Consider the following 25898-nt stretch of genomic DNA (forward strand, 5'->3'; position numbering starts at 1 on the left):
GCGTGAATTCGCAACTCCCTGCCTCAGTGCGCGCTGACGTGACGATTCCACCAGCTGCCAATGCTAATCGAAGATTTTAGTTTAGACTAGGGAAACCGGGAATTGACAATTAACTGAAAAATAAGATTGGCAAATTCAAATTTAGCCGCGAGTCAGTTTGATAGGAAACAAAGCGTCGATAGATGGGAAATATAGTGAAACAGGGTAGCAGGTCTAGTATAGGCTAAGGTTTCCAGGGGACCAGCTACATATCCCTGCCCAAAACTAAAATTATAAAGTACCCCACCAGGCCCCCACTGAAAGTCAGTTTATTTGATTTAAACCGGATTTCTGTTTGTCTGTCAGTTACTCTTGAAGCATTTCTCGCGTAGACAATTTTCTCCCTCTGGTAGCAGGACAATGTTATGTTAAGGCTATCTGGTTGTGACGTCCCAACTCGTATAGGGTCGCCGAAAAGCATGCGATCCCGAAATACACTGAAGAAAAATGCAATTTTTTGGAATGAAGGGGAGTTGAGTTTAATTGTTGATAATTTCTTTCTTTCATCAATTTTAGTTCCTTCACCTACTGCGTTTTCTAAGTGGAGATGACAGCGCTGCAGCCGTTCAAAGACGAACAATTAAATTTCTTTAAGTTCTCGTCCTTAGTGTTAAATGAATTCCCCAAAGCCTTACGACAGACCTTTAAAACCATGTGGGACAACACCTATGGACATCGCCCTGGTTTCCAGCTCTGGGATGATTCCACAGCTGTCAGAAATATGTTCGACTCTGAAGAAGCAAAAAGTGGCAAGAAGACTAAAGTTCCTGTTCTTCAGTCCTACAACGAATGGGATTGTACCAACCTGTTCCAGGCTACTATATTTGCGCGGTCCTTTGCCCCGCCAGCCAGTACAGGCTCCTTCACCACACTAAGTGATTTGTATGTGAAGCCCCGTGCAGTACCTTATGGTAGTTTTCACGCATGTGTGGTCAGCCCGAGTGGAAACATGGCGGAGACCTTTGCACTTGCGATTGACCAGCTCCGCCTTCTTAGAAATTCGCTTTGTCACTCCATAAGTAGTGAGATGGACAAAGCGACGTTTGACCAGCGCGTGAATTACGCCAGAGACGCGTTTCAAGCCCTTGGTGTCCCGACAGCTTTAATTGACGCACTTGGTGGTTTGACGGAGTCAGACTTTCCCACAAATGAAGTTCGAAAATTGGAAGCAAGAATCCGAGACGAGACTCGGGCGTACATCAAATGTCTCGAGGACTTCAGGGAAGGTCTGGAGAGTTTGAGTTCAGACATCAATGATTTAAAGCAACAAGTTAAGGTGGATAATGCCAGCAAAGAAGACATCACTATGTTGGAAAAAAAGATTGATGAATTGAAAGTAGGAAGAGACGAACATGATAGTCTACCTGACAATTCAGGTAAGATTTTTAGAAACTGTTCCAGCCGAAGGCTCAGTTTACGGTTTGGACAAATAGTAAGCAAATTTCAATTGCAGGACTCGTTAATTCAGTCAGTTTGTACCTACGAGTCTTCTGTAGCTCAGTGGTACAGCATCTGTTGACTCCTGTTGGGAAGTTCTCAAATTTTTTCTTTTCAGCAGTCTGCCAGATATTGCCTGAGAAATATCTTTCTCAAGGTTTTGTTATGTATGGAAAAAAATAACTATAAGCTTCCTTTATTTAAACAGATGAAGGAATGCCGAAGTCATAACCAAACTCTTTTCCTAAATCATCAGGTTTCGTATAAATATAAAATTTAGGGATTTGAATTCACTGAAAGAATATCATTTGTACATTGAATGACGGGTTAAATCTGACTTATTTATATCTTTATTTTTGAAGATTTTAACTGATTTCTTTTTCACTTTTCGTCTTTTCTCATCATTAAAGGTATGAGACCATCGCTCTCAAGAGCCTACCTTCCTTCAATGGTTCCCAATTTCACTGGGCGACAGAGCGAAGTTGAAGAGATCATTGGACATGTCACTTCCGAATCCACCCGACTTGTGTCGATCTGGGGTTCACCTGGATTCGGAAAAACGTCGGTTGCAATTGCAGTGGGACACGCTCTTCAGACTCAAGGGCTGCCTGTTTACTGGGTTTCATTGCGAGGACTTCAGTCAAAGGCGGGTCTGACTTCAAAGATTCTTAGTCTTCTAACGCAGCCAACCATTCAAGATAAACAACCGTCCGATAAGCGTCTATCTGTTGATGATGAGATTTGCCAACTATTCAGTGAAATATCAAAACAATCTGCATTCATCCTAGATAATGCTGATGATTTGTTAGAAAGTGGCAGGCCAAAAGTGAAGGAAGAGGTCATGCAACTTCTTCAAGAAATTCTTAGGCAAAGTCCAAGGGTGACATTCATTGTTACCACAAGACAGTCCCTTGAGTTTATGAACGTCTATTTTCAAGGCCATAGAGGTTTAAGAATAGGAAAATTGCGTGAAGCCTCAGCTCAAACGCTAATTCATGAGTTACTTCCACATGCTAGTGTTGCAGACTGCAGGAAAATCGCACAACTCTGCGGACAAGTTCCTTTAGCCATGAAATTGATGTGTTCTTTGATATCTGAACACAGTGCTTCACCGCGCCATTTTCTGGATAATTTCATGACATCTTCCTCAGAAAGTATCGTCAAAATGTTGGACAATGAGGATTATCCGACCAGTCATCGATTAAAGTTCGTCTTTGATTCCTCATTCCAGAGACTATCTGAGCAGGAACAACAAGCATTAATTTCTTTAAGCATTTTCCCCGAGAATTTCAGTACAGACGTCGCTGCAGCCGTTTTAGGTACGAAAACCGCTGTCGAAGCCACAAAAATGTTACAAAGTCTTCGGAGGAAGTCACTGATTGATTTAAGCTCTAAACCCGGGGCTTTCACGATGCACAAACTCTTGCAATCATTTTCAAGAGAGAAAGGAGACACTGATATGAAAGAGACGATTCTCAATGCAAAGGGTCGTTTGAATGCATTCTATGTCTCACACTTTGATCAGCTAAATGAACAATTTCTCACTGGGCATTCCATGGATGCATATATTGCATTTTATGAGGATAAGGAGAGCATTATTGAAAGCCTAGTAGAGGGATGCCTTGACTCCAAAACAGCTGACACTGTCTTTGACACATTGGTCAAGGGAGAGTTGTTTCTTGACTCGCTGTTTTGGACCGAAAGTGAAGCGAAAAACTTTGATGACATATACGATGCCGCCATAAAAGCAGCGAACCTGCATGGAAATGAAAAATACCACAGGCAGCTACTTACTTCAAAAGCTTTCGCTCAAGTAACCTGGGGAAGAAAAGGACAGACGAATCATCTTCTCTCTGAAGTGAAAGTTCTGCAAGCAGCATCGTCCCTTGTTTCTAATCAGGAAAAAGGCAAATCCTTCTGCTATTTAGGAATCTGTTATCTCACAGCAGAAGAAACGAAGAGTGGAGTCCACTGCCTACAGCAGGCGCTGTCATCACTGGAGACTTGCAACGAGCCAGAGTCCTTATTTCTAAAGTTTCTTATTCTTCAGATCCTCGTTTGTTATTATCAGTCCCTAAATGACTTCTACAACGCCAGTTACTACTATGACAAATCACTACCTCTGTCCTCTGCAGTAGGAGATTGCAAGCTGCTTATTATTCCGCCGATGAAAAGCAAAGGAAAAAAAACTACCAATGAAATGCGGTTTGAAAAGGACTCAAACATTTTGCTGAATCAACCTTTCGAATTGCAATTTGTGTGGCTCTTAAGTGAAGCTACAAAGTTTTTCGCTGACACTAAAACCAAACAAAATGCAAGCCACTTGGTTCTTCAAATGTTAGAGTGCCTCGAAAAAGATCTTACACCTTCAGTTGGTTTGCTAACTTTTCACCCAGCTGTGGTAATGCTGCTGTGGAATTGGAATGGTGAAGACCCTGAAAAACTATTTTCGTCAAGAATAAATTATCATGAAAAAACACTCAAGCAATGCAAAGAAACCTTCCCCAAAAATCACGACTTTGGAGGTTATGGTCAAATACAAATTAAAGCGCTTGTGGACTGCCACTTAAACCTGGGTACAGTTTACAACAACAGAGGAATCTATTCGGAAGCTCTTGAGTCATGCAAGCGAGCGCTAAGCACAGCAATAAAGTCCTTTGGAGAAGAACATGAAATCACTGCTCACAGCTACAGCGAACTCGGTGTAACACAACACAACATGTATGACTACAACGCAGCTCTGCAATCTCACCAGCGCGCATTGGCTATCCGTATTAAACTATTTGGAGAGGAACATGAAAGCACTGCTGACAGCTACAGCGAACTCGGTGTAACACAACACAACATGGATGACTACAACGCAGCTCTACAATCTCACCAGCGAGCATTGGCTATCCGTATTAAACTATTTGGAGAGGAACATGAAAGCACTGCAGACAGCTACAGCGAACTCGGTAAAACACAAAGTGAAATGCATGACGACAGCGCAGCTCTGCAATCTTACCAGCGCGCATTGGCTATCCGTATTAAACTATTTGGAGAGGAACATGAAAACACTGCTGACAGCTACAGGGAACTCGGTGTAACACAACACAACATGGATGACTACAACGCAGCTCTACAATCTCACCAGCGAGCATTGGCTATCCGTATTAAACTATTTGGAGAGGAACATGAAAGCACTGCAGACAGCTACAGCGAACTCGGTAAAACACAAAATGAAATGGATGACGACAGCGCAGCTCTGCAATCTCACCAGCGCGCATTGGCTATCCGTATTAAACTATTTGGAGAGGAACATGAAAACACTGCTGACAGCTACAGCGAACTCGGTGTAACACAAAATAAAATGGATGACGACCGCGCAGCTCTGCAATCTTACCAGCGCGCATTGGCTATCCGTATTAAACTATTTGGAGAGGAACATGAAAACACTGCTGACAGCTACAGGGCACTCGGTGTAACACAACACAACATGCATAAATACAGCGCAGCTCTACAATCTCACCAGTGCGCATTGGCTATCCGTATTAAACTATTTGGAGAGGAACATGAAAACACTGCTGACAGCTACAGCGAACTCGGTAGAACACAAATTGAAATGGATGACGACAGCGCAGCTCTGCAATCTCACCAGCGCGCATTGGCTATCCGTATTAAACTATTTGGAGAGGAACATGAAAACACTGCTGACAGCTACAGCGAACTCGGTGTAACACAACACATCATGCATGACTACAGCGCAGCTCTACAATCTCGCCAGTGCGCATTGGCTATCCGTATTAAACTATTTGGAGAGGAACATGAAAACACTGCTGACAGCTACAGCGAACTCGGTGTAACACAACACAACATGTATGACTACAACGCAGCTCTACAATCTCACCAGCGAGCATTGGCTATCCGTATTAAACTATTTGGAGAGGAACATGAAAACACTGCTGACAGCTACAGCGAACTCGGTAAAACACAAAATGAAATGGATGACGACCGCGCAGCTCTGCAATCTTACCAGCGCGCATTGGCTATCCGTATTAAACTATTTGGAGAGGAACATGAAAACACTGCTGACAGCTACAGGGCACTCGGTGTAACACAACACAACATGCATAAATACAGCGCAGCTCTACAATCTCACCAGTGCGCATTGGCTATCCGTATTAAACTATTTGGAGAGGAACATGAAAACACTGCTGACAGCTACAGCGAACTCGGTAGAACACAAATTGAAATGGATGACGACAGCGCAGCTCTGCAATCTCACCAGCGCGCATTGGCTATCCGTATTAAACTATTTGGAGAGGAACATGAAAACACTGCTGACAGCTACAGCGAACTCGGTGTAACACAACACATCATGCATGACTACAGCGCAGCTCTACAATCTCGCCAGTGCGCATTGGCTATCCGTATTAAACTATTTGGAGAGGAACATGAAAACACTGCTGACAGCTACAGCGAACTCGGTGTAACACAACACAACATGTATGACTACAACGCAGCTCTACAATCTCACCAGCGAGCATTGGCTATCCGTATTAAACTATTTGGAGAGGAACATGAAAACACTGCTGACAGCTACAGGGAACTCGGTGTAACACAACACAACATGGGTGACTACAACGCAGCTCTACAATCTCACCAGCGAGCATTGGCTATCCGTATTAAACTATTTGGAGAGGAACATGAAAGCACTGCTGACAGCTACAGCGAACTCGGTAAAACACAAAACAACATGCATGACTACAACGCGGCTCTACAATCTCACCAGCGAGCATTGGCTATCCGTATTAAACTATTTGGAGAGGAACATGAAAACACTGCTGACAGCTACAGGGAACTCGGTGTAACACAACACAGCATGGATGACTTCAACGCAGCTCTGCAATCTTACCAGCGCGCATTGGCTATCCGTATTAAACTATTTGGAGAGGAACATGAAAGCACTGCTGACAGCTACAGCGAACTCGGTAAAACACAAAGTAAAATGGATGACGACAGCGCAGCTCTGCAATCTTAGCAGCGCGCATTGGCTATCCGTATTAAACTATTTGGAGAGGAACATGAAAGCACTGCTGACAGCTACAGCGAACTCGGTGTAACACAACACAACATGGATGACTACAACGCAGCTCTACAATCTCACCAGCGAGCATTGGCTATCCGTATTAAACTATTTGGAGAGGAACATGAAAGCACTGCTGACAGCCACAGGGCACTCGGTGTAACACGATACAACATGGATGACTACAACGCAGCTCTACAATCTCTCCAGCGCGCATTGGCTATCCATATTAAACTATTTGGAGAGGAACATGAAAGCACTGCAGACAGCTACAGCGAACTCGGTAAAACACAAAGTAAAATGCATGACGACAGCGCAGCTCTGCAATCTCACCAGCGCGCATTGGCTATCCGTATTAAACTATTTGGAGAGGAACATGAAAGCACTGCTGACAGCTACAGCGTACTCGGTGTAACACAACACAACATGGATGACTACAACGCAGCTCTACAATCTCACCAGCGCGAATCGGCTATCCATATTAAACTATTTGGAGAGGAACATGAAAGCACTGCTGACAGCCACAGGGCACTCGGTGTAACACGATACAACATGCATGACTACAGTGCAGCTCTACAATCTCACCAGCATGCACTAGCTACCCGTATTAAACTATTTGGAGAGGAACATCAAAGTACTGCTGACAGCTACAGGCAACTCGGTGTAACACAATACAAGATGCATGACTACAGCGCAGCTTTACAATCTCACCAGCGGGCATTAGCTATCCGTATTAACCTGTTTGGGGAAGAACATGCAAAAACCGCTGATAGCTACAGGCAAGTCAAGATCACTCAAGACGCCCAGCGAAAGTGGAGAAACTGAAGTAAAAAGAAGATAGAGAAAATTAGAAAAATATGAATAGAACATTTTAAAGTTAAGTGATTCTTCATGTCTAAAAGTATGATGGGTGGGTCGGGGGGGGGGGCGGGGGTTAGCGCATTAACCAAGTCAAAGCTACACTTCCCCCCAGCCCTGTCAGTAAATTGATACTCTATTTGCCAGGGCGCGGTTTTTGGGTTCGGTCACGCTCGTGTCTTCGGCCTGTGGCCGACGAAGCTCCTCGCTGCACGCGAGGAAAAACCTCTGGTACCCAGGGTACCTTATCAAGTAAAACTTTAAAATAACCCCTCAAACACAGTTAGAAGAAAGTATAAATGATACAACAATTACAAAAGACAGCATGGATTGATAAACTTGAAGAAGAGTAAAACAGATTTTTATTGTGGTTTTGGAAAACTTGTTGACCTAAAAGGTTTTCAAAGTTCAATTTTGTGGTTTGTAACGATTGATATGATGTGTTGTAGACACGAAGCTGTGATTTTGTCATTCAAAGGTAATTTCTCAAGTTTCATAGCGTAACTGTCATTAACCTGGGACCAGGGTCCACAGTGGAGGAAAAAGGCAAAAAACGGGGTCAAATAGCAAAAATATCGGCGAAAGAAGCGAGCCGAGGGGTAACCTGGGGAAGGGGAAATGGCGGCCCCGCCCTTTTCCTCTCCTCAGACTACCTCTCGGCTCGCTTCGCTCGCCGATTTTTTTCTCCTTTTCCCCCACGGCGGAGCCTAGTCCCGGGATAAACTGGCATCGATAAACAAAATGACCTCCCCAACAATGACACTGCCCCTTAAAATAGACATTGAGAAATAGTTAGTAGAGCTTAAAGCCTGGGGCTCAAAGATTCATGTAATATGAAAATTTACGTCATAGCTTTTCAGTGAGTATATCTCAGTATCTTAGTAGTTAATCGCACTGGAGAAAATTCATTTTTCACGTGACTCAGTTCGTAAGGCCAGGAAGTCGCATTTGATAGATAAGTCCATGACCCTTGAACCTCAGGCCTAAACCGCCGGGACGAATTATTGTAATCCATCTCATCAGTTAGTATTTTTCCTTTCCAATTTTTGTGTTGTACGTCATTTCTGGTGTCTCGCAGTGAACCGTCACGAAATCTGAAGAAAAAGAAAGAGTGCTCACGCAGTCTCAGTCTCAGCCTCAGTCTCTCTCTGACACGGTCTAGTGAAGGTGAATATTTCAATTAAGCGCCTCTTTTCAGGGACAGGATAGTTAAGGAAAAAAAATAGTTGGCGGAGAAAAGAAATGATCTGGTAATATCAGCTTGCTTCCTTCACGGGCGCTTTCCCTTCACAGGTGAACGGTATTAATGCTTTAGGTTCACTCCATTCTTGCTCAGAAGATAACATACTGGCCGGTGACAAAGACGAAGACGTTTTCCTGGCTGACAAAATTTCACGCTCTATAGAATGCAAGCCCGCCCCTTTTCTAGTAGAGGAACTGAGTTCAATCTTGCAAGCAATTCATGCTCGTTTCACACGTTCGATAACGAAAAACGCAGTATAACGCACACTTCACAATATCGCAATGTTCGCACTTCCCATGCATGATTGTAAATGTCAGTTATCTAAGAGCGAAAAGGTTTATCAGTACCTTTAACAGAGACAGTGATGAAAGGATTTAGGTGAACATGCGCATCTTTTAGACCGATCCGGTCAATTCGCACAACAAAACGATGAAATCGCTCTTGATATGGTATCCTTGGCAACAACGACCCTCCCTCGGCTGCAAAGCAACGACAGCGATTCAGTTTCTTGTTGCAAAAGTTTAATCAGTGCAAGGAAATATAACTATTGGATCGCAAGATAAAAAAAAAATGTAATGGTAAATTAACAAATATACGTCAAGAAGTCCCTTGTTACTCTCGACCATATTTCTCACTGGGAGAACAGTTTTGTATGTTAAGCAAGTGCCAAAATCATCTCTTCTTAATTATACATGAGTGGACAATACGTTATCGACGTCTCTTCTTGTTTGGAAGAATCCTATTTCGGAATTTGTTTTTTCTGTTGTCGTAACTAATCCAGAAAATCTGCGAAAAAAAAAAAACAGTTTAATCTTGGACCCTCCCCAAAAAACGCACAATTGAAGTGACTGAGCCGTAGGGGCGAATTAGGAGATTCCTTACTGTCGGTTTGTTCAATAGTAATATACAATAAGCGTTACCGATTAGTAAAACAGAATCAGAAACAGAATGGTGATCGAATACTTTTTGCCTTAGACGAACTGCTTTATAAAGCCAAGACTAAATTAAAATCAATGCATTCTGGCCGGTTTGTGTTAAATGTATGTGTAAAATAGTATGAAATTGCTGCATGCATAGTAAATGTATGGGAGTTGTATGGAAATCTAACCAAAGTCTCTTATAAGCCTTAACCCCGTGGGGGGGGGGGGGCTACTCCCTATGATGGCTTACACAGGGCGGCTCCACCCAAAAGGGGTATCTTTTTCTGGCTTCAGGTATATTAAAGGGTAGGGATTTAACTAGTTGAACTATATAAATTAGCAACTAAAAAGGCTAACAGATGAATTTTATGGCTTTAAAAAGTCTAGAAAACGTTCTTTTTCTGTGATTAATCCCTATTATATTCAAAAGACAGTGCAGCTACAGTAGTTAAAGTGGATGCGAAGTTCTAAATAAGGTCTGTGAAAGTGATACCATTTGTCAAAAGAAGGTAAATGAAAGGGGTACCTTTTACATGAAAAATGGTTTATAAAAGGGTAAGGAGTTGGATCTCGGGGCGGAGCCTCCCCGTATAAAACATTTGTTGAGTACTCTCTTCCTCCCCCCCCCCCCCCCCCCCCCCCCGGGCCTTAAAACGAGTAAGTGAGCTAAAATATGCACGGAAATGAAACATCCTTACCATGGTATTACTGGGACGTTAAAAAAATAGGTACGGTTCATCCCCTCTGGTTTACATAAACTAACTCAGTTGTAAAAATCTTTAATCTGAACGTACGTGTCACCAAAAATATAGAACTTACCTCCAAAGTGATCGTTTTCGCAGTCAAAGTTTTAACGAAGATCTTTAGCAGAGAAAATCGATCGATGAGCAATTACGCGAAATATTTTTGCTTCAATGTAACGAATAAAGGGGTACAGATGCGAGATTATTGCTTAAACTTCGAATCTTGCAAGATGGCCGCACGCAGACCAGATTCCTGCAGGGCAAACTCATGCCCAGTCTCCTATCGGCTGGGAATCAAATTTGGTTGTCGTCCCTGATATTTTTCTTTTTCCGTGGTCAAACTTAATTTCCGCTTTCTTGATTATAATGTTGCTGCAACTCGTTACTCCAGACCATAATCTGCTGCTTCTAAGCTCTCTCAGTTATAATCCTATCTGCTACAAAGAAATACACCCGATTATAACCCCCTTCCGGATGTAAGGCCACCCCCGCCAGTTTTGTTTTGTTTCGTTTTTTTTTTTTCGAGAGAGAAAGTCATAATCACTTTCCAAGAACTCTGTACTACTTCAAACAGAAAATTTGTAACGTGATTCCGACACAATAAGTTTATTTCTTGTTTCTAATTATCAACTCTCGGATATAACTAAACCTTTATTGTGAAATACTGCTTTACTTTCAGGATACATTTCGCGTTGAAATAAATTCGATCGATTATGACGTTTTTAGACTTAATTAAAAACCAGTAAAACGAATGTTGCTCAGCACCCTTTAAAGCATGTTTCGAAACACTTTTTCCTATTCTGGTTGTAAGCCCTCCGAGAACCACTTAGGAAGTTGCATAAGCCCAGGCTTATAATCTGTAGCCTACAATATATGGTCGTAGTTTTAACGTTTGTTTAATAATTGTCGCAGACCGTCGGCTGAAATGTCTCGCTTGCTCTGGCCTCGTCTACTGTCTCTACTCATCTCGACTGCGCGTTGTTCTAGGAGCAAATTCATAATACCCGTCTGTCGGTCACGGTTAGGAACGTTAACCCATGAGCTCCGGGTCAAGTCCACTTCCGCGGTTCACCTTCACTGATCGCGCGCAATACACAACACAATGGGCCCAAATTGCCTCTGCGGTCTCTGACGTCATCGCGGTTTGCTGAATTTTCTGTTCCCTGTCTCACAAATCTTGAGCATCAGATCTTTTGGGCGCTGTTCACAAACATGGTAAAGAGATATCGGCATTTGTGATTGTGTACTGTTGTTATTCGTGCTTGGTTAAAGAATTTGACAATCTTGAGGCTGATACCTGACACGGTGAGCATCTAACGAAGAGTTGATGTCTTAAAGGTAAACTTTGTTGGAATTATGAATTCTAATAACAGAGTGATGTTCACGCTCACATTATCAACTCAGTAGATACAAGTTTGGTACGGAAAGATATTTTCCGTACAGAGGCATGCGGAAAAAAGTAAAGCTGTTTCGACAGTTTTACCGACGAAGCAAAATTTGACTGCGACAACAATTACGATATCTCGAAATACAAATTACTTTAAGCGGTTCAATATCGATTTTATTGGAGCAAACGTGATCAGTGGGTAAAAGCGGCTTTTTACTTCGTTTTTGCGTGCAGGTTAAGTTCAATTCATGCTGAATGTTTAAGGAAATAACTCCGTTTCGATAGGGTTTGATTATAACAGCGCCACTAATCAACTTCTATGATGAGTCAGCAGTGACATATTCGCAGCCGTATATATAGTGAATTTCCTAATAACACAAAGGGATTAGATTATCTGTAGCCCAAGTGTAATTTAAATTTAAAGCCTTACGGTATAACTGATTTAAATAGAAATTCTTGCTCCTCCTTCCCTTTGATTTATCATGAAATCGAATGACGCATTGTACCGGTTTCTTTGACTTTTAACCGTAACTTTGTTTATAAAAGTTCTTTTCTTAGAGAAGATGATGAGGAAAGCAGACCGTCATGTACCAAAAAGAACAACTGCTGTATAGTAGTTTGCAAAATAAATTAACGAAACGTCTAGATTTATTGCAAAAATAAATTATGCATTACGCATCCACCTGTTCATTTTGGCCCAACTTAACTTAAGATAGAGCCCTCACCACAGAGGTTGCTACTTTCATAAATGGGGTATATAGGTATGTGCCGCTGTGAGACTGTGCTTTTCAAGCAGTATAGTCTGGGATAGGGTGTAGAAATCAGAAAGTGTGTGTCTAGAATAGGGTATCATTTTCGAGAAAACTGACCCATTGATTGAGGATAAACATGCGAGGAGGTTTTCGCAGCGAAGCCGCCATTCTCTCGCACCAAAATTCGCAACTCAATGCCTTAAGTGTGCTGTCGTGACGATTCCGCCAGCTACCAAGGCTAATCGAAGACTTTAGTTTAGACTAGGAAAACCTGGAATTGACAATTAACTGAAAAATAGGATTGGCAATTTATATTTAGCCGCGAGTCAGTTTGATAGGAAAAAACGGCGTCGATAGATGAAAAAGATAGTGAAACAGGGCAGGATAGCAGGTCTAGTATAGGCTAAGGTTTCCAGGGGACCAACAAGATATCTGTTCCCAAGACTTCCTAATTATAAAGTACCTCGTGAGGCCCCCACTGCATGTCAGTTAATTTAATTTCAGCCGGCATTTTGTTTGTCTGTCAGTTACTCTTAAAGTATTTTACGTAGACAATTTTCTTTGATCCCTGATAGCAGGAAAATGTTAAGGCTATCTGGTTTTGCCGTCCCAACTCGTATGGGGTCACCGAAAAACACGTGATCGCGAAATATACAGAAGAAAAAAGCAATTTTGGAAAATGAAATAGAGTTGAGTTTAATTGTTGATAATTTCTTTCTTTTATCAATTTTAGTTCCTTCACCTACTGCGTTTTCTAAGTGGAGATGACAGCACTGCAGCCGTTTAGTGACGAACAATTAAATTTCTTTAAGTTTTCGTCCTTAGTGTTAAATGAATTCCCCAAAGCCTTACGGCAGACCTTTAAAACCATGTGGGACAACACCTATGGACATCGCCCTGGTTTCCAGCTCTGGGATGATTCCACTGCTGTCAGAAAAATGTTCGACTCTGAAGAAGCAAAAAGTGGCAAGAAGACTAAAGTTCCTGTTCTTCAGTCCTACAACGAATGGGATTGTACTAGTCTGTTTCAGGCTACTATATTTGCGAGGTCCTTTGCCCCACCAGCCAGTACAGGTTCCTTCACCACACTAAATGATTTGTACGTGAAGCCCTGTGCAGTACCTTATGGTAGTTTCCACGCATGTGTGGTCAGCCCGGGTGGAAATATGACGGAGACCACTGCACTTGCGATTGATCAGCTTCGTCTTCTTAGAAATTCGCTCTGTCACTCTACCAGTTCTGAGATGGACAAGGCGACGTTTGAACAGCGCGTGAATTATGCCAAAGCCGCGTTTCAAGCCCTTGGTGTCCCGACAGCCTCAATTGACGCACTTGGTAGTTTGACGGAGTCAGACTTTCCCACAAATGAAGTTCGTAAATTGGAAGCAACAATCCGAGACGAGACGCGGGCGTACATCAAATGTCTTGAGGAGGTGAGCTCAGACGTCAGTGAGCTAAAAGCTTTATTAAATTCCATAAAGCAGACAAAAGAAGAAGATGCTGCAAATATCGTTTTAGTGTTAGAAAAAAAGATAAACGCATTAAAAGAAGCACAAGATCAACGTCATGATACGAACACGCAACACTACACCATGATTCTTGAGAGTGTAAGTTCAGATATTAGCGATCTAAGAAACCTGTCATCGGCCATGAAACAAGCGGCAGACAACACTGCTACAAAACACGACATCGCCATGTTAAAAGCACAAGAAGCTAAAGGTCTGGAGTGTGTAAGTTCAGACATCAACAATTTAAAGCAAAAAGTCGAATTGGATACTGCCAGCAAAGAAGACATTACAAGGTTGGAAAAGAAGATAGACAAGTTAAAAGTAGGACAAGACGAATGTGATAATCAACCTAACAATTCAGGTAAGATATTGAATAATCGTCTACTCGAAACGTGAAACGCTGAATTTAGGACTCCAGGAAACCGGTCAGATTTCGGTTTGGGCGAATGCTAAGCAAATCTCAAGAAGGATAAATTCCGTTCCGATTGGCAGTTACCATTACCACAAATCATTCTAATTTACTGAGAAAGCCTGCATGAAACAGCTATCAAAGATTGGTTTGGAGAAATAATGGAACACGATCTTCCACTTGGAACCTCGGACCGGGAAAAAAGGACGATTTTCCGTTTCTCACGCTAATTTCCCACTAGAATGACCCGGAAGGTCGTGTACCAGTTACTTTCCAAGCGTAGCTTCCGAATTGATTTCAGACTACCTCGTTTTTAGATTCACTCTTCGTTTCGTCTTCTAACCCTGAAAAAACACGGAAAAGACTGGATGAGGTGCAAATGGATGTCTTAACAATGATTGTATTGAGTGTTGCTTTTTATTCAGCCCACTGATTCAGATGGTTAAGAAACAGTACTGAAATAATCTAATTCATGGGGGAGTTCAACTTTGACTGCAGTACATACCTACATAGTTTATTGAAAGGTCAATAGTAGGCAGCCAAAGGATGACCCTAGTGGCTCTTTTTACCTGTAAAATGGGTAATCCTGCATCTACTTCTAAAGAGAAACGGACTTTGGTCATAACTAAACGATTCCCAAAGCATTTCTATCTTCCATGACCAACGTGACAATATCTTTTAAGAATGTCTTGTTGCCAACGAGCCATCCGAGCGAAACGCGAGGATGGCGAGGCGTAGGCCTAGATCCTGCCTAGATCAGTTGGGAGAGCGCCGGTCTGCTGAGCGGATGGCCGTAGGTTCAAACCCCGGCCGGACCAACACTCAGGGTCTTTAAATAACTGAGGAGAAAGTGCTGCCTTTGTAATAACATCTGCAAATGGTTAGACTTTCTAGTCAGTTCTCGGATAAGGACGATAAACCGTAGGCCCCGTCTCACAAGCCCTTGCACATGTAATAAATCTGTGGGACGTTAAAGAACCCACACACTCTTCGTAAAGAGTAGGGCACGTAGTGCCCGGTGTAGTGGTCTATCTCACTTTCACACCCATTTATGGGGGCATCATCACTCATTCCTTCAGTACTTGTAAACTGCACCTTAAGCAGTCTGGCGAAGTCCCCCAACCAGTGTTGTAAATTATCCCTGAAAAGCCCTGTGGGGAGTGGATAATAAGATATTTACATTTACATTTACATCACGAAAAATCGCCTAAATACGTTTCCGAAAATTCCCGATTTTTTTTCTAAATATCTCGAAAATGTTCTAAATATCTCAAAAATATCTGGCTCCATTTCATAAATAATACAGTAAAAACACAAAAAATAGCCGGTTATCTAAAATGGCAAGACCAATTTCAGCCATTTTGTTGAACATTAGCCACATGGCACATATTATAGAGGAGAATATTGCTGAATCTGATGACAACAGGCCTATATGTGAAGATTTGTTTGAATTTCTGTCACTGAAATGCCCATGCCCTAATGAGCATTGACAGGAGCCCATCAAATGGAGCCTCCATCTCCATTAATTTCTTGAGTCAACCCTTTCCCGAGTAGATTTATAAATAGAACGGCTTGTTTCCCGCGAAAAGTGTCATATTTCCGTGAGTCTCGTATGTCACCGTGAAAAAAATGAAGTTGGATGAAGTCGAACTCATTAGCCCGTCCTTCGACCGTTTTCCTTTTTTACTATACGTCCATTTTTACAATTTTACAGCTGCTGGGATCTGGGTATCATGAAATTAAAGTTAATGAATTACCCGACTGAGACTGAGCATGAAGCGATGGGACAAAGGCAGCGAACTGAGGGTCACGGAAAGGTTATCTTTGCGAGTGTTTTTATTTTGTTTTGTTTTTTTTGCCGCTTTACATCCCACATTTAAGCATGCACCTTGAAAAGAGTCGATGATTAAGCGTTCTGTGGACGATTTGGAACTTTTCGATTCGATGATCAGCGCCGAAAAGGTGCCAGGATCATTTGATTTTTGTCATCACCGTGGGTTTCGCCAGTTAAGCACCGCATGCAAAAGCGATGACCTAAATAGCAACTAACGAGGAATGCTTCAGTTCCGAAATTTGAGAAATTGCGGTCTTCCTTTACAACTGACTTGTATCACCTTGAGAGTTGCCTGATAAAACTGGCACTTGAAAAGTTGAACAGAAGACAACAGTTGCTCGACCGTCAATAATTTGCTAACGGAGGAATTTGTGACATCGCGCTCCAGTCCAAAGACCCACTTATCTCAAGAAAAGCAAAATGGATTGTATCTGCGCCAAAAGAATTATGACTGACTAACAGGGCAATTCTCAGCAGTTAATACAAAAGTTTAGGCTTAATTCTTTCCTCCAAATTCGCATCTGTGGATCACTTTTTTGCGAGAAAACAATGGCTGGGCCCGGCGTTACAAAACATAGCAGGGAATCATCACACTAGCTGATGGACAAAACAACCACAAGGACTACAAGTATTTATTCAGATAAACGCATTTCGGAAAAAAAAGCCTTGAACAACTAGAAATTTGATTAATATTGCGTCATTTAGCCGAAATAAGAACCTTATCGCTCTAAAAAAATGGCTAAAGAAAACGAATCCTGTCAGAACTACAGACTGCAGGTAGTAGTTAATCATTATGCATGTAACAGACCAGCTTCATGGCCTCTATTAACTGTGAGACAAGCAACCAAAATGAAGATTAACATAGTCACAGTGTAAAACTCTCCACAGTATAATCTACCCACTAGAAAGAAAAGAAAGAAAATCTCTGAGGGATGAAAACGCTAACGCTCACGTTTCACTAGCTTATGATTGTGTTTGGCCTGTCAACACCGAATTTCCTGTTGTTCGATGAAGTACAATAGCAGTGTCATTTCGTTGTTGTGATTGGCTCTTCCTACCGTTCGCGCGCGAAGTCTCCCCTGGGAACCGTTCTAATTATAAATCTACTCGGGAAAGGGTTGACTCCAAGGGCTTGTATGGGAGATGGAGGCTCCATTTGATAGGCTCCTGGCATTGAAGTAACTTCCTAGAAAAAACATGATTTCAGTACTTTTTTCGTAACAAAATTCTAAATATCACAATTTTTTCCTAAATATCATGAGACTTTCTAAATATCTCAAAATCTTCTAAATATCTTTAAAAAAATCCGGATATTTGTATCTAGGCAGGAGAATAGAGCCGCGCAAGACTGGGTTGCAATAAGCAGAAAAATTCTCGATCGAGCTTCAAAAAGTGTAACCCGTAATTCGTAACTCGTAACCTGGGATCAATTTAATGAAACTTTTACGTCATGTAATTTAAAAAGTGTAGTCATTGTTTTAGAGTCTAACAGCAATAGTTACACTTGATGTAAAGGTTTTATTAAATTGACTCCTGATGTTATGTAGATTCCACTAAGACCAAGTGGTGTGACAGTTGTCAACCAATCACGGCCCACCTTGGCGGCGCGGGTTGATCCTGATGCAGAAGTTGAATGTGGTCAGTCACACAAGCCCGCCGTCGCGACTTCCTGTATTTATTTACTGAAATTTATTTGTCAAACCTGGCCCGCGCCCCGGCAGTCAACAAAAATGAGTACTTTATGCATTGTCTTAATTTTGGGGGCCATTAATGCCCGGCGCAGTTTTAACGAAGAGAAGCTTGTAAAACAACAAGCAATTCTCACCACTAAAAAGGTCAGATTACATGAGGAGATAAGGAAAGCTTGATACGAAGAATATAGTCGCTTCTCTTGTAAAATCTGATGTTGGGGCAAAAATCTAACCCGCAAAGGAAAAAATAAGACTAAAAAAGAATAACAAGCCTGAAGCGAACGAGGAAAAGAAAACAACGCTATTTTTCAGAAACCTGGCCTGGCCGAGTTTATAACAAAATGAAAATAAAATACCGACGAGCCGTACATCACATCACATTTCCTTGAAAACATTTCAAACAGCAGCGCAGCGAATCATTAGTTTCAACGGGTAACAAAAAGCCTCGGGAAATTTCAAAGGAGATTTAAATGATTAGACCCCACAAAGATTTATTTACCAAGTGACACCGAACCGACAGTAATTTTGCTGCCGGACCGGTAAGAGAAACGATCATCGCATGTTTAAGCTTATGTTTCCCCCCTAAGTATTATACCAATCGTTTCCTCTGCAAAGCCGATTTTATTCTTTAAATAAAAAAATCCCTCATGACACGTCAAACTTTTATATGGCAGGTTCGTAGATCTAGAGCCACAGGAGTCTGAGAACCGACTTTTCTCCGGAACCTTGATAGATGCATAACGCCTTACTAATCCTTGCAACATGGAACGACCTTGGAAACAGACCAAGAAACTGTCAAATGTTGGAAAAAAGGGATTCCATTCCTATGCAAAATTAAATACGCATGATTTGCTCGTTGCCACTCTATCGATAGGTATACGTAGTATATATATTTTTGCGCATGTTACCTCATTATTTTTACTTTTCTTCTTTCACCGTATATAAAAGGTATGAAGCCAATAAGAGCCTCCCTTCCTTCAATGGTTCCTAATTTCACTGGGCGACAGAGCGAGGTTGAAGGCATCATCGGACACATAACTTCCGAATCTACCCGACTGGTGTCGATCTGGGGTTCACCTGGGTTCGGAAAAACATCAGTTGCAATTGCAGTGGGACACGCCCTCCAGTCTCAAGGGCTACCTGTCTATTGGGTCTCATTACGGGGACTTCAGTCAAAAGCAGATCTGACTTCAAAGTTTTTTTGCCTTCTAAGGCAACCAACCATCAACAATCAACCGTCCGATCGGGGTCTGTCCCTTGACGATGAAATTTGCCAACTATTCAGCGAAATATCAAAACAGTCTCTATTTATCCTTGATAATGCCGATGATTTGTTAGAAAGTGGTTGCCCAAAAGTGAAGAAAGAGGTCATGCAACTTCTTGAAGAAATACTCAGGCAAAACCCAAGGATGACATGCATTGTAACCACGAGAGAGTCTCTTGAGTTTATGAACATCTCTTTTCAAGGCCATCAAGGCGTGAGAATAAGAACATTGGATAAAGCCTCTACACAATCTCTAATTCATGAGTTACTCCCAAATGCGAGCGCTGCGGACTGCATAGAAGTCGCGCATATCTGCGGACAAGTTCCTTTGGCCATAAAATTAATGTGTTCTTTGATTTCTGAAGATAATTCTTTACCAAGCCATTTTCTAGATGATTTCAAGGCGTCCTCTACAGGAAGTATTGGGAGTATGTTGGACATTTTTGACTCCTCTTTCCAGAGACTAACTGCAAAAGATCAAGCAGCACTAATTTCTTTGAGCATTCTCCCTGAGAACTTCACTACTGAGGTCGCTGAGGCCGTTTTAGGAACCAAAAGTAGTTTTGAAGCCAAAAGAATGTTACAAAACCTTCGGAGGAAGTCACTGATTGATTCAGGGTCTAAACCGGGGACTTTCACAATGCACAAACTATTGCAATAATTTTCGAGAGAGAAAGGAGACACTGAGATGAACAAGACGATTCTCGATGCAAGGAGTCGTTTGAAGGCATTCTATGTCTCGTACTTTGATAAACTAAATAACAAATTTCTCACCGGACATTCCATGGATGCATATATTGCATTTTATGAGGAAAAGGACAGCATTATTCAAAGCCTAGTAGAGGGATGTTTTGACTCCAAAACAGCTGACACTGTCTTTGAAATTTTGGTCAAGGGAGAGTTGTTTCTTGACTCGCTTTTTTGGACCGTGAGGGAAAGTAAAAACTTTCATCACATATACGATGCCTCCATAAAAGCAGCCAGTCTGCATGGAAATGAAAAATACCACAGGCAACTCTTTTCTTCCAAAGCTTTCGCTCAAGTAACCTGGGGAAGAAAAGGACAGACGAATCATCTTCTATCTGAAGTGAAAGTTCTGCAAGCAGCATCGTCCCTTGTTTCTAATCAGGAAAAAGGCAAATCCTTCTGCTATTTAGGAATCTGTCACCTTACAGCAGAAGAAACGAAGAGTGGAGTCCACTGCCTACAGCAGGCGCTTTCATCACTGGAGACTTGCAACGACCCAGAGTCGTTATTTCTAAAGTTTCTTATTCTTCAGATCCTCGTTTGTTATTATCAGTCCCTAAATGACTTCTACAACGCCAGTTACTACTATGACAAATCACTACCTCTGTCCTCTGCAGTAGGAGATTGCAAGCTGCTTATTATTCCTCCGATGAAAAGCAAAGCACAAAAAACTACCAATGAAATGCAGTTTGAAAAGGACTCAAACATTTTGCTGAATCAACCTTTCGAATTCCAATTTGTCTGTCTCTTAGGTGAAGCTACAAAGTTTTTCGCTGACACTAAAACAAAACAAAATACAAGCCACTTGGTTCTTCAAATGTTAGAGTGCCTCGAAAAAGATGTTACACCTTCAATTGGATTGCTAGCGTTTCACACAACTGTGGCTGAGCTGCTGTGGAGTTGGAATAGTGAAGACCCTGAAAAACTTTTTCGGTCAAGAATAAATTATCATGAAAAAACACTCAAGCAATGCAAAGAAACTTTTCCCAAAAGTCACGACTTTGGCGGTCATGGTCAAATACAAATTAAAGCGCTTGTAGACTGCTACTTAAATCTGGGTATAGTTTACAACAACAGAGGAATCTATTCGGAAGCTCTTCAGTCATACAAGCGAGCGCTAAGCACAGCAACAAAGTCCTTTGGAGAAGAACATGAAAGCACTGCTGACAGCTACAGGCAACTTGGTGTAACACAACACAACATGCATGACTACAACGCAGCTCTACAATCCCACCAGCATGCACTAGCTATCCGTATTAAACTATTTGGAGAGGAACATGAAAGCACTGCTGACAGCTACAGCCAACTCGGTGTAACACAAAACAATATGGATGACTACACCGCAGCTCTACAATCTTACCAGCATGCACTAGCTATCCGTATTAAACTTTTTGGAGAGGAACATGAAAGCACTGCTGACAGCTACAGCCAACTCGGTGTAACACAACACAACATGCGTGACTACACCGCAGCTCTACAATCCCACCAGCATGCACTAGCTATCCGTATTAAACTATTTGGAGAGGAACATGAAAGCACTGCTGACAGCTACAGCCAACTCGGTGTAACACAAAACAATATGGATGACTACACCGCAGCTCTACAATCTTACCAGCATGCACTAGCTATCCGTATTAAACTTTTTGGAGAGGAACATGAAAGCACTGCTGACAGCTACAGCCAACTCGGTGTAACACAACACAACATGCGTGACTACAGTGCAGCTCTACAATCCCACCAGCATGCACTAGCTATCCGTATTAAACTATTTGGAGAGGAACATGACAGCACTGCTGACAGCTACAGCTAACTCGGTGTAACACAAAACAACATGGATGACGACAGCGCAGCTCTACAATCTCACCAGCATGCACTAGCTATCCGTATTAAACTATTTGGAGAGGAACATCAAAGCACTGCTGACAGCTACAGCCAACTCGGTGTAACACTATACAACATGGATGACTACAGTGCCGCTCTACAATCTGAGCAGCATGCACTAGATATAGCTATCTGTCTTAAACTGTTTGGAGAAGAACATGAAAGCACTGCTGACAGCTACAGGCAACTCGGTGTAACACAACACAACATTGATGACTACAACGCGGCTCTACAATCTGACCAGCGCGCTTTGGCCATCCTTATTAAACTATTTGGAGAGGAACATGAAAGCACTGCTAACAGCTACAGGGAACTCGGTGTAACACAAAACAAAATGGGTGACTACAGTGCAGCTCTGCAATCTCACCAGCGCGCACTGGCTATCCGTATTAAACTATTTGGAAAGGAACATGAAAGCACTGCTGACAGCTACAGGCAACTCGGTGTAACACAACACAACATGAATGACTATAACGCAGCTCTACAATCTCATCAGCATGCACTAGCTATCCATATTAAACTATTTGGAGAGGAACATGAAAGCACTGCTGACAGCTACAGGCAACTCGGTGTAACACAATACAACATGCATGACTACAGCGCAGCTCTACAATCTCACCAGCGGGTATTAGCTATCCGTCTTAAACTGTTTGGGGAAGAACATGCAAAAACCGCTGACAGCTACAGGCAGGTCAAGATCACTCAAGACGCCCAGCGAAAGTTTAGAAAAGTGAAAAGAACAAAGAGAAAGTGCGTAATAGCGTGATAGATTGTGTGTAATAGCGTAACTGTCATCAGCCCTGGACCAGGCTCCGCAGTGGGGGAAAAAGGCAAAAAACGGGGTCAAATAGGAAAAATATCGGCGAAAGAAGCGAGCCGAGCGGTGGCCTGGGGAGGGGGAAAGGGCGGCGCCACATTTTCCTCTCCTCAGACTACCTCTCGGCTCGCTTCGCTCGCCGAGTTTTTTCTCCTTTTTCCCCACTGCGGATCCTGGTCCCAGGCTAAACTGGCATCGATAAACAAAATGACCTCCCCAACAGTGACATTGAAAAATAGTTAGTAGACCTTAAAGCCTGGGGCTCAAAGATTTATGTAATAAGAAAATTTACGTCATAGCTTTTCAGTGAGTATATCTGAGTATGTATATAATTATAGATACTCATCCTTCACCCCATGTAAGGGAATAATCCGGCACAGTCTTGGATTCTGGATTCCACGATGTGGATTCCGGATTCCAAGTACTGGATTCCAGTATTTTTCTGTAAAACTGTAGAATTCTGGATTCCGATTGTTATTGGGATTCCGGATTCCTTGATCTGTATTCCGGATTTCAAAACTCAGGACTCCGGATTCCATAAGTAAAAATTTTCTGGGAATCCGGATTCCGCCAACAGGGCTTAAAGTTTAAATTTGAGTTTGGAAGCACTTGTGCTACTAGATGTAAATTTTTGGGCGTACTGCCGAAATTTTAGGTGCACAGCTGAAAATTTTAGGAGCACAGCTTATAATGTTGGGAGCATCTATTTCAAAAGAAAAAGTAAAAAGCTTTTAAGTGTTAAAACATTGCTACGTTTATACGTCATCTTCAGTTTGTTACTTTTATTTCAGTCCCGCTATTGATAAAACACAGCCGATTTGCCACGCAGTAATACCGTTGTGATTTTTGATACTAAATTCCCTTTTTGACAGTACAGTTGTGACTAAAAAAAACTTACACTTGAAAAAAAAATTCAAAACTGAAAACAGTGAGTATGTCGAACGAGAATGAAAATTTATCTTTAATGAATTTTTTAAATGCGCAATGACTTACATGTAACTGGGATATGAGTTAAAAACTTTCTTGCCTGGAAAAAAAGGCTCTTAATCCGCCCTTTTTTTGTTTTGATTGACCTTAAAACTGAACGTTCGACATGATCGTTCATTGCGCAAAACGCACGTGTTTCCTTTGTAGCATATTTGCACGTGTCAGCGGCGTTTATTACAAAAGAGAAGAGTCTGGGATGGAGTAAAACATCGAGACGAAAATGAACATTCGAGTTCGTGGAATCCATTGGGAGAAAAGACGAATTAAACATACACAGATGAAAGGAAAACAATGTAACTTATTACAGCAATTTTCGGATGACCTTGAAATAAGAACGCGGGAACAAAACAGAAACAGCAAACGAGTGGAAAGAGCGATTTCATTGGTTTATCGAACGGATACAAACGCGCGTGGGTGAAAATACTTCATTCCCGAGAACTTTCTAGAAATCAACCGATACTTCGCTTTGACGTCATACTGCAACACGATTGGCCAATCGAGCTATGCCCTCTCCATATTATGGTTTCTTTGGCGGGAAAACGAAGAAGCCATGTTCTGGTCTTTTCATCCATTGGCTGATAAAACAAATAACGAACACGTACCGAGGTCAAGGTCATACGAAAATCACTCTATCTGAAAAGTACATGTGCGAGCGGCACAAAAGAGGAGACGCGTGAGCGAACTTCGCCGCTCGCTTGCGCGGCTTGTTTCACTCGCCCACTGATGGATAGCTTGTTCGCAGGCTGGAGAAACATTTGAATACCCCTCTGCCTTAAATAAGCTATTAAAGTGACGAATTTTCAGTTTTACTTTAAAACTCTACAAAAAAAGACATTGGAATCAAAGAAAAACAGAACGATAACGGCTTAGTTTCATTTAAAGTTACTCTACTACTTTGAGTGTATGCCTGAAACTTTAATCAGCTTTAAGTAAATCGTTTTCACATGACGTCACGGCGGCCATATTTGTGTACAAAACAATGAATCAGCGGCCATGTTTGTGTACCAAAAAAATTCTTTGGGAATTGAACTGCTTTCACATGTTAATCTTTCTTTTATTCCAAGCAATTTGCAAAGCTGCTGACCACGTGACCAACAACGATCTATAAAGATAATTTAAAGGCAAATAAATTTACCCAATAAAACTCATGTAATCTACACAGCCGTACAGTTAACAGGCTCATTTCTCTAACTGCATACGCACCTGTGTTAAAATAAACCTACTTGCAAAAATTCTATGTCAAGCCGTTTATTCTTTTTATAATTATAACTATCGAATCATGTCAATCTGTGGTAATTAGGTGGAAAGTAGATCAGCAGAGCCTTAATATCAGTGTTACACCCCTCTTTTTAAATTGTGAGGAATACAGTGGAATTCTGACGTTTGGAAACGTTATTTTACGCCCTTCCATGTTATTTATTTATTCATTCATTTATTTATTTACAGAGTTAGCATAATAAACAAGTAGGCTACTCAGACGTATTATACGTTTTAAAGAAGCAATAGGTCACTATTTAAGTCACCTACGAGTTTACCCCACCAGCAATTTATACTTTATAGGCAACTGAGTAGAAATTCTATGGACTTGTTTGCCGATCCTAGATAAACACTGTTCTTTTACCCTAGTTTTCCGAGCTAATCCAGTGCTGTGTTACTTTGAGGGTTGGAAATGTGGGGATTCCACTGTATAATAAATGTAATCTCTTGAGCAACAGTCAAGAAAATTGTTTGATGAACTCCTAGCTATAGGTGCCACAACCGAAAAAGTTCTTTTAAAAATATCTACTTCGTATAACTACTAACCCTTCCCCAATATAAACTACTGCTATAATTTCTTTAAAATCTCTGCTATTGTTCACGTTTTTGTAATGTATTTACAAAGTAAAATAATCTCTAAGGTATAGTTTTCAGTTTCGTGTAACTGTAATGCTCTATTACACGTTAAGTTTAAGAATAATGTCTAAAAGCCATTTTCAGAGCTGAATTACTTGGTTCTTTCTAACCAGAAGTATCAATAATATCCTAAATGACTCCTTGGAGTGCTGTGGCATGTTTAATCGCTTTCTGTGCAACGGTTTTGAGAGCTAATCATCAAGAATGTTGAGTGTCACATGAAGATAAAGCGGTTTTTGCGTCAAAAGATTTAACCTCTTGCGGTGAAAGTCTGTTGGCTTCTGATACCTAAAAGAACAGGTTAATCCGGTTAGCTTTGTTAATTGAAAGCTAGCAGATTCAGTAAAATACGAGCGGTCCTTGACTACCTTCGGAGACAGCCTTTTCCAGGGATTGAGAGTGTGCAGTGCACAAAGAGAAGTT

The 25898-nt window shown here is 41.6% G+C and overlaps 2 protein-coding genes and 2 pseudogenes across 2 annotated transcripts in view; 3 read left to right on the forward strand and 1 right to left on the reverse strand.

Moving 5' to 3' along the window:
• Window positions 1-7862, forward strand: part of LOC140943457 (uncharacterized) — a 53798-nt pseudogene extending 45936 nt beyond the window's left edge.
• Window positions 1-22817, forward strand: part of LOC140942740 (uncharacterized) — a 32828-nt pseudogene extending 10011 nt beyond the window's left edge.
• Window positions 513-4090, forward strand: LOC140943210 (uncharacterized; the record flags this gene model as incomplete). Its single annotated transcript, XM_073392279.1, has 2 exons — window positions 513-1415; window positions 1887-4090. Coding segments are annotated over exons 1-2 (3033 nt in total), but the record flags the coding sequence as incomplete, so codon positions are not given.
• A 1558-nt stretch (window positions 22818-24375) lies between the features above and the next one.
• Window positions 24376-25898, reverse strand: part of LOC140942743 (axin interactor, dorsalization-associated protein-like) — a 46060-nt gene continuing 44537 nt past the window's right edge. The window contains exon 10 of the mRNA XM_073391723.1: window positions 24376-25763. Within this exon, the coding sequence (XP_073247824.1) occupies window positions 25667-25763 (97 nt within the window). The 3' untranslated portion in view covers window positions 24376-25666. The remainder of the gene's footprint in view (window positions 25764-25898) is intronic.

The sequence above is a fragment of the Porites lutea genome, chromosome 7 (assembly GCF_958299795.1).
Source record: "Porites lutea chromosome 7, jaPorLute2.1, whole genome shotgun sequence".
Taxonomy (NCBI): Eukaryota; Metazoa; Cnidaria; class Anthozoa; order Scleractinia; family Poritidae; genus Porites; species Porites lutea.